This window comes from Engraulis encrasicolus, chromosome 11, assembly GCF_034702125.1.
Source record: "Engraulis encrasicolus isolate BLACKSEA-1 chromosome 11, IST_EnEncr_1.0, whole genome shotgun sequence".
NCBI classification, from domain to species: Eukaryota; Metazoa; Chordata; class Actinopteri; order Clupeiformes; family Engraulidae; genus Engraulis; species Engraulis encrasicolus.
The window spans coordinates 23,530,843-23,540,842 of NC_085867.1; the positions used below are offsets into that span (position 1 = coordinate 23,530,843).

The 10,000-nt window shown below is 46.8% G+C and overlaps 1 protein-coding gene across 4 annotated transcripts in view; it reads right to left on the bottom strand.

Moving 5' to 3' along the window:
• The window catches only part of bcr (BCR activator of RhoGEF and GTPase), a 236,463-nt gene that overhangs the window by 40,665 nt on the left and 185,798 nt on the right, over positions 1 to 10,000 (bottom strand). For 2 of the 4 annotated variants that reach the window (XM_063210232.1, XM_063210231.1), the window contains exons 9-10: positions 3,321 to 3,442; positions 1,408 to 1,434 (exon numbers count right to left, since the gene is read on the bottom strand). In XM_063210232.1, coding sequence (XP_063066302.1) covers positions 1,408 to 1,434; positions 3,321 to 3,442 — 149 coding nt within the window. The remainder of the gene's footprint in view (positions 1 to 1,407; positions 1,435 to 3,320; positions 3,443 to 10,000) is intronic. The other 2 variants (XM_063210234.1, XM_063210233.1) reach the window with 1 other exon arrangement.

The following is a 10,000-nucleotide window of genomic DNA, read 5'->3' on the forward strand; positions in this document are numbered from 1 at the left end:
CAGATCAGGGGTCCCCAACCTTTCTGGGTCTGAGGTCTACTGAGGGCTACTTGAGGGCTACTTGAGGGCTACCAAGGCTACTCGAGGGCTACTCGAGGGCTACTGAGAGCTACCCGAGGGCTACTTGTTTGTTCAAGATCCTCTACTGATGTCTTGACATCATTCCCAAATCACACTATGATTGAATGATAATTTGCTTAAAGGTTATGAAGAAATAATCTCATATTTAACTTCATTAATTGGCTTGTGACTATCTCCAAAGTGTGAAGGTCCAAAAGAAGGTTCCTTGTTGAAAGTGGTAGTCAGAATGATCCGAGGCACACTGATCTTAGTGAAAAAAGTTAAAAATCCTTTATTTTAATGGATAACGCAGACGCGTTTCGACTACAATCAGTCTTCATCAGGGCAAACATCTCATAATCTCATATTTAAATTAAGAAAAACATTAACTGTGACTAAAATCTTGTAGTCGTCACTGTTTACTAACATCCTTGGTGGACACATCAGAAGCTCCTGGAGTGCTACCTGGCGCCCGCGGGCACCACTTTGGTGAGGCCTGCAGTAGATAGACAGATACAAGGCTCTAAATTAACACCAGCCAACCGGCCAAATGCTGGTGAATTTTCAGTTTGGCTGGTCCAAAAGACCAATTTACTAGCCACTTTGACCCCTTAGTGTGTGTTTTGATTCACATCTACAAACCATTTTGGCTGGTGGTGAAACAAGTTAATTTAGGGTCCTGGATACAGGTAGATAGCCTTTATTGTCCCAGAGGGGAATTCGTTTTCACCTCCGTCACTATACGTCAAAGCCAACATGAAGACATACTGTATATAGCATACAGACATGAAGACGTCAACACCACTGAACATTCCACTTAAGAGTGGAAATGCTGGATTTTGCTGTAGAGAGGAGGACAGGGGACATGCAGAGAGGTGTCAATGCCGGGATCAGGAACTAAAAACCGACCACAAATGATATCCAAATTATACCGCAAATTATATCCAACCAGCTCTGACTTAGCTGCTCATGTTGAGTACTCAGTACACAGGGGGAGAAATAGGGCCGGGCACTTTTGGCTTAGAGGGGGGCCCTCATAATTAGCGGCACAGAACTCACTAAATTGGTTTTTTTTTTACATTTCTGAAAATAGGGACCCATGAGAGTGCGGGGCCCACCGGGAAAATGCCTGGTATGCCAGATGGCCAGTCCAGCCCTGTCAGTACAGGTAGACCAGACACTAAATGAAGTCACCTGTGCTGGAAGGACATTTTCCAACTTTACTTTCTGGACACAGAATTATCACATCTGTCTGTAATGCTTTGGCAACACTACATGGTCACAGACGGTCATGCCAATAAAGGTTGGCAACAAAAAGGTTAGCTGTAGCAGTGCGGTGCGGTGTACCTCTTAGAGTCGTACTGCTGACTCTTACTGCAGTGGGGAGGGAAGAGACAGGGAAGACAGACAGGCCCGCAGAGAGGGGGAGAGACCCACAGGGAGGGAGAGACAGAGACAGAGACAGAGACAGAGACAGAGACAGAGACAGAGACAGAGACAGAGACAGAGACAGAGACAGAGACAGAGACAGAGACAGAGACAGAGACATAGACATAGACAGAGACATAGACAGAGACAGAGACAGAGACATAGACAGAGACAGAGACAGAGAGACAGGGACAGAGACAGAGACATAGACATAGACATAGACAGAGACAGAGAGAGAGAGACAGAGAGAGAGACAGAGACATAGACATAGAGAGAGAGAGAGAGAGAGAGCGAGAGACAGAGACAGAGACATAGACATAGACATAGAGAGAGACAGAGAGAGAGAGAGAGAGAGAGAGACAGTGAAAAAGACATAGACATAGAGAGAAGAGAGAGAAAAAGAGAGAGAGACAGTGAAAGAGACATAGACATAGAGAGAGAAAAAGAGAGAGAGAGAGAGAGAGAGAGAGAGCTAGCATAGACAGAGACAGAGACATAGACAGAGAGAGAGACAGAGACATAGACAGAGAGAGAGAGAGGGAGAGAGAGAGACAGAGACATAGACATAGACAGAGAGAGAGAGAGAGACAAAGACAGAAACAGAGACACAGACAGAGACAGAGACAGAGACAGAGACAGAGACAGAGGCATAGACAGAGACAGAGACAGAGACAGAGACAGAGACAGAGACAGAGAAAGAGAGGGGGAGAGACAAAACATAAAGGTTATCTGTAACAGTGCGATATACTGAAAAAGTGAGATTGCAAGAAAGAAAGAAAGAAAGAAAGAAAGAAAGACAGACAGACAGACAGACAGAAAGAACAAGCAAAGCTACACCCAAAGAAAAAAAAACAAAAAAGAGGTACACACAGACACAAACAGGATTGCATTAAATATGTATCAGCTCTTCTGCCACAGGCATGAAAACAGGCCAAAAGCGAGTGTTGGAAAAGGTCATGTTGGAAACAGGAATCTCCCGACCGACAGCAGAAACAAGACAGGAGGAAAACAAAACTCTCATCCCCACCCCACCCACCAACATCCCCCCCCCCCCCCCCCACACACACACACGCACACACACACACGCACAAACACACAAACACACCAGGTCTACCAGGCATATGGTCACCTCAATGCCCCTCACAGCGGAATAAATAAACCCTTTAACATTAAAGGGGAACATGTGTCATGGACATGTCTATGCCCCCTCACAGCGGAATAAATAAACCCTTTAACATTAAAGGGGAACATGTGTCATGGACACATAACACTAAACAGACAGAGAGGAGGGTAAATGGAAGGGGCAGTGGAACATGGAGGGGGGGAGGATATGTGACAGGGAAGGATAGAAAGAGAAAGGGAAAGAGAGAGAAACAGGCAAAAAGTAAGAGCAATCTGGCGTGACAGTGGTAAAAAAATGACAGCGAAAACAGTGAAAACAGACCAGCTTTACGCAAGCAGAAAAACATGAACAGTCAGTCAGGCCAGGGTCAAAGGAGAGGTGTGATGGGTGACAGAAAACAACGAAAAAAGAATGGAGTATAGGCAAAGTATGGAGGAAGAGGGTGACAGGCTGTGTGTGTGTGTGTGTGTGTGTGTGTGTGTGTGTGTGTGTGTGTGTGTGTGTGTGTGTGTGTGTGTGTGTGTGTGTGTGTGTGTGTGTGTGTGTGTGTGTGTGTGTGTGTGTGTGTGTGTGTGTGTGTGTGCGCGTGTGTGTGTGCGTGTGTGAGCATGCATGTGTGTGTGAGCATGCGCGTGTGTGTGTGTGTGCGTGTGTGTCTGTGCGTGCGCGTACATGCTTGTGTGCGCGCGCGCGTGTGTGTATATCGTACCCTCCGATCTGCTTTTTCAGCTTGGCGCAGAGCAGCAGGTCGGTGAAGAGGAAGACGTGACGCAGTTTCCGCTGGCCCTCCACCAGCTCCACCATGAAGCTGTCCTTCAGCAGCTGACGACTCTACAGGGGACAATAGAGAGACAGGCAGAGAGACAGACAGACAGACAGGCGAGAGACAGACAGGCAGGCAGACAGAGAGAGAGAGAGAGAGAGAGAGAGAGAGAGAGAGAGAGAGAGAGAGAGACAGAGACAGAGACAGAGACAGAGACAGAGACAGAGACAGAGAGACAGACAGAGTCAGTTAATTCAAAGTCCACAGTCCAAAGTACTTTAATAACAAAAAATCTATGCAGCAAGTGTTAGCACCAAAGATTATAATTGCAGGTGACCAGACGCCAATGTGCAGTTAAACTGAACACTACACACTGGGCAGTGACTGGGCAGTCATGGGTGAGCGGTTAGGGCGTCAGACTTGCATCCCAGAGGTTGCCGGTTCGACTCCCGACCCGCCAGGTTGGTGGGGGGAGTAATCAACCAGTGCTCTCCCCCATCCTCCTCCATGACTGAGGTACCCTGAGCATGGTACCGTCCCACCGCACTGCTCCCCATGAGGCGCCACTGAGGGCTGCCCCCTTGCACGGGTGAGGCATAAATGCAATTTCGTTGTGTGCAGTGTTCACTTGTGTGCTGTGGAGTGCTGTGTCACAATGACAATGGGAGTTGGAGTTTCCCAATGGGCTTTCACTTTCACTGAGTTTCCCAATGGGCTTTCACTGGATTACTAGGTAAGAGGAAGTTATGGAGAGAGCAGCAATAACGAAGCCTGTGCATTGTATTGCTTATGTAATGCACAATACAAACCCAGCTTTTCAAAGGTGTCAAAAGTACAAGTAAACAACAAAAGTAACTAGTACCTGTGTACTTGTCTTATGATCAGCTGACTGCACTTGTTGGATCAAATGTGTGGCGGGTCCTTGTTATTAGGTTTTTAGTGTTTTTCAACAACACACTCGGTCTGTCTCATTAGGTAGGCCTACAATGGCAGCTATGTATTATCATGTGCTAGTGTGTACTTACACCATAAATCTACTTGACACCTCTGCAGCTTTTATTGCAAAGTAGTTCTAACTTCAAAAGTTTAACTCGGAAAAACAGTTTAACTGTGCGTCTCTCAAAAAATGCAGTACATATACTGAACAGCAGGTGGCAGTACAGCAACAGTGAATTGCTCTGACTTCTGCTTATATTGCGATTACGTCAAGGCTCCTCCATTCAAGGCTGGATTGGCCATAAGGAATACAGTACAGAGCATTTGCCCGCTGGACTGTTGATGATTTTGGCCTGTATCAGTCCCCATGCCGCAACAGCAGACCTCTCAGAGTCAGATTTAAATATTCATTTGATGTTGTTGAGGCCAAAATAGCTCATACAGTAGATGACTAGAATTGTTGTCACAGGCTTCATCGTCTCTCTGGATGCCTGGTGGACTGGTCTTGGTTGAAAATGCCCGGCCTAATTTTCTGTCCCACCCCTGCCCTGGCTGGCTAAATTGTCGGCTTGAATTACCCCCTTCCATAATTGGGGGGTAGCTACTGTAACCTTTCACAAGGAGTACTACTGCACATATTCTATTTTACACTAATTACATCAATATGGCAATAACTCCCTAAATAACTATGCATTTTTTTTTCTTTCTTTTTGGGACATATTGGGTCCTGATCATGGGGTGGGTGCATAACCTCCCCAGTTTGTCTGTCAGAATGCTACTGTACCAAACAACACAAGCATACAAGGATAATGCTTTTTATTTGTCACACACATAGACATACTATGAAACGTACTGTATATTAAGAGTCAGTGCTGATGCCTGCTGATGCCTGCTGTACCCTTTGTGGTCAGAGCTGCAATATGTTTGCCCTGTGATGGCCTTATGGCGATATGTAGGATTAAAAGTTTAATTAATCACTGTCCCGAGTCAATAGTAAGTGGACGATGACTCTCACGACCACTTTCGCGGTTCGCTGTCAGAGAACACACACTGTACAACCACACACTCACTCACTCTCTTTTTTTTCAGTTTTCACATGGTGAGATTCCCTGTCCTCGGGGGCAGCAGCAGCTCATCCTGCCCCATTGCCCCCCACCTGACCCTGGCTGCAACCCGCGTACACACACACACACACACACACACACACACACACACACACACACACACACACACACACACACACACACACACACATACACACACACACACACAGACACAGACACAGACACAGACACAGACACACATACACACGCCTGACCCTGGCTTTACCGGCGCTGGTATGTGAGGCAACAAAGGAGGCCATCTGTGGAAGCCTTGCTCACTCACAGGTGCAGCTTAGCTTAGCTGGGGGGCATAACTGTTACCTCTGGGGGGCATAACTGTTACCTCTGGGGGGCATAACTGTTACCTCTGGGGGGCATAACTGTTACCTCTGGGGGGCATAACTGTTACCTGACTCTTGCCCTCTGGTATACTTCTGGTGTTCTGTATGTACTGGTATACCTCTGGTATACGGCTGTGTGAGGAAATCGTGACATTGCTGGACGCAGCCAAATGATGTAAATCAGGTTAGCTTAACTGTGCTGCGGGGGTCATCCCTATGTTCCCCGGGTCCTATGTTCCCCGCTGCCAGGGAACATACCAGAGTCCTATGGTTCCTGCTGCTTCCAAGTAGACTGCTGCCGCATGGCGAGAGCGGGTTGTTACTAGGGTTAGGCTGCCACTGTGCGCAAACTTGACATGAAATACGCATGGCAACTGTTAGTGCAAGAAATATGCATGCCCAAGTATCCTGGGCCTTATCCCCTTGTCAGATACAATGCGGGGAATATACCTGGTTCCATACCGGTACAAAGACCGGGGAACATAGGACCCGGGGAACATAGGACCCGGGGAACATAGGACCCGGGGAACATACGCGCTCCCGTGCTGCATTGTAAGGTTAGCCGTGCTCTGATATTAGTGGTGGTATACGATACATATTCTAATTTTGTTGTTACTGCATAGCCCACATATTTCATTATTTCTAGGTGGGTACATCTCAGCTGTGCTAGCTAGCTAGCATCAGCATATTGGGACACGGCACAGCACAGCACGGCACAGCACGGCACAGCACGGCACAGCACGGCACGGCACGGCACGGCACGCCACAGCACGCCACAGCACGCCACGCCACGGCATGGCACTGCACGGCACAGCAGAACACAGTGCAGCGCAGCACAGCATAGCACAAGGAAATTCTCTTCTCCGATTTTCCAACAAGTTCCTCAGTTTTTCTGATCAGTGACCCACTAGGTCATCTCCAACTCACCTGCCAAACTCTCAGGTTTAAACCCATTCAGTTTTCCACAATAACAATAATGGATTTTTAAAGCCTTGCTGTCATCACTCCACACTCGCAGACAGGGGCTGGTCTGGCAAACACCTCATCTCATCAGAAAAGGATTATGGGGGAAAAGTGCCCCTGGCCAAAAAATTGTTTTGGACCTCCTGCCAGATAGTCACTTCACCTTGACGGCCACCAGCGCCCTTTATGAGGCTTCATGAGGCTCTTTTAAAGGGACACTGTGTGAGATTTTTAGTTGTTTATTTCCAGAATTCATGCTGCCCATTCACTAATGTTACCTTTTTCACAAATACTTACCACCACCATCAAATTCTAAGTATTCATTATGACTGGAAAAATTGCAATTTTCATACATGAAAAGGGGGATCTTCTCCATGGTCCGCCATTTTGAATTTCCGAAAATAGCCATTTTTAGCTGCAAAAATGACTCTACTTGGACCATACTAGAAAACATTTGTTTATTACTGGGTAAACTTTCATGTAAATATCAAATTTGGTGATAGCCAACCCAGTTTCAATGAGCAGCATAGTTGCAGTACCTTTTTTGACCATTTCCTGCACAGTGTCCCTTTAAAGCTTTATAGCTTAACCCCTTACTTAATGCACGCTATACTTCCAGTGGCACGCTGTCATAGTCATTAAAACAATACTATGACATAGCACAGGGCCTTTAGTAAAGCACTACAACTTGGTCATTGCCATTCCGGTAACAGAAAATTTACAGTATAACGCTGTGTCTTAACGGGTTAAGAGAGGTGAGTGGGAGAGATTAATTAACCAGTATTTAACCAGTGCTCTCTCCTCCATGACTGAGGTACCCTAAGCATGACACCGTCCCGCCGTACTGCTCCCTATCGGGCGCTATTGGGGGCTGCCCCCTTGCATGAGTGAGGTATACATGCACTTTAGTTGTGTGCAGTGTGCACTTGTGTGCTGTGGAGTGCTGTGTCACAATGACAATGGGAGTTGGAGTTTCCCAGTTGGGCTTTCACTTTCACTTTCTATTAGGTGGGCTGCCATTACTGCTGAGCAGGGGCTGGGTCTGTGCTGATTCCCTGCTCACCGCAAGAGCTACTAATCAGACCTTTCCATTCCAACTAGCTCTCCACACGCAGTCAGACTACCCATATCCCCTATACACGCACGCACGCACGCACGCACGCACGCACGCACGCACGCACGCACGCACGCACGCACGCACGCACGCACACACACACACACACATACACACACACACACACACACACACACACACACACACACACACACACACACACACACACACACACACACACACACACACACACACACACACACACACACGCACACACGCACGCACGCACGCACGCACGCACACACACACACACACACAGACAGACACACAGCCCCCAGGAGCTAACGGCTTGCTCTACAGTACATGTCTGAGCCACGACAGCTCTGTGCCCAAAGGCCTACAGTAGTTTACTTTACACTAGTTTACTCTCGCTCTGTGTTTCCACATCTCTCTCTCTACCTGTCTGTCTATTCCTCTCTCTATCTTTCACTCCAAATCTTTGTCATTCTCTCTTCCTCTCTTCCTCTCTCTCTCTCTCTCTCTCTCTCTCTCATTCTCTCTCTCTCATTCTCTCTCTCTCTCATTCTCTGTGTGTCTCTCTGTCTCTCTGTCTCTGTCTCTCTCTCTCACTCTCACCCCCCCTCTCTCTCCATACTCCCTGTGTCCTTGTACATAGGAGAGTAGGACATTGGAACTGGCTGAACTGAAACGTGAGTTCAGATGCCAAGCAGAGGGCAGAGTATCGCTGAGAGCAGCTGGATTCTCAATAGAAGCCCACAGCATTCTAGAGCTAGAATGACCCACAACATTCCGTCTAGACATCTGACCATGATCTGACCTTGTAGCCTCACCCCTGGAGTCGCTTATTGAACACCATGACTGACGTGCTTTGTTGGCACGTATGAATGGAGGTATGAATTAAATTAACTGATGAATGAATGACCCTAGCAATGCTGTGAGTGATTTTTCATTAACGCAACTATTCTTTTTTCATTTACGTCTTTTAGATTGACTACAAAAATGCACAAAAGCAGAAAAACAAGACAATGGTGACAAAGGTGACTTTCTGAGCCTGTGAAAGCTGATTGTAATTAGCGTAATACACCAGATAAGATAACGATGATGATCCAGGAGAAGAGATGTCTGATCGCTCAGATCGTCTCAATCGGCTCAGGGCTGGACTCGCTGACTGATCGCTGATCGCTGCCAGGAGATGCCCAGATTACCAGATTACCAGGGATAATCCTGAAAACCACCCCCCAGTACACTACCAGCTCTCCATCTGGCCCCGGGCCATGAACCTTCAGACCGGAGACGGACCCATACAGAGGGGGTTAAGCACCAGCGCAATGAGCCAGTAGCCTATTCAAACCCTGAGGTCCAGTAGCCCCCACAAGAAAACCTCAAATGTACTTTATGTAAAAACCTCAAATGTATGTAAAAACCTCAAATATATGTAAAACCCCAATTTTTCAACCTTCAGACAGGAGACATACAGTGCATGCAGGGTTAAACACTCATTGAACGAGACAGTAAGCTATTCAAACCCTCGGTTAAAACAATCTGATGTACTGTATGTAAAAACCAATACCGCCATGTTATTAGTCACGGAGCCCTATTCGCTTTAGAAATAATAAAATAATACCCCAATAATAATAAAATAACACTATAACAATGATAATGTTTTGTAGCACTCAAAGACACTTGAATGAGATTAAAACCAAAATAAATGAGGACCTAAAAAGCCCCAGTCCATATTCTGATTAATAATTTATTAACATTGGCCTTCCTCCCCCCTGCCTGTCATACAACACCCCCGCATGCCCTCAAGGCCTTCTCCCCCCTCCCCTCCCCTCACTGGAAAGCCTATATTATATGCTGTAATGCAAGTCACTGGTCTGGCATAAGCATATCTAGCTTTAATATAACTTAAAGGAGCTGTCCGCCGAATTTCAACATGCAGTTGTATCGCTCACATTAGCCTTGACTTATCAGTACCCAGAGATGTGGCACTTTTTGTTCAGCCATATTTTAAATGTTTAAAACACTATGTAAACAATAGATTTATGGCGTTCACCAGACACCAGATGGTCTCCCACTGCACACTAGTGTTGCCCGGCACACTGGTTGAAAAACACTGGTCTACGTGTAGTCCATCCCACACAACACATCTTTGTCCTTTACAGTCCTCCAGGTGGCCAGTTCTTCAGGCCCACACAACCACCCCTT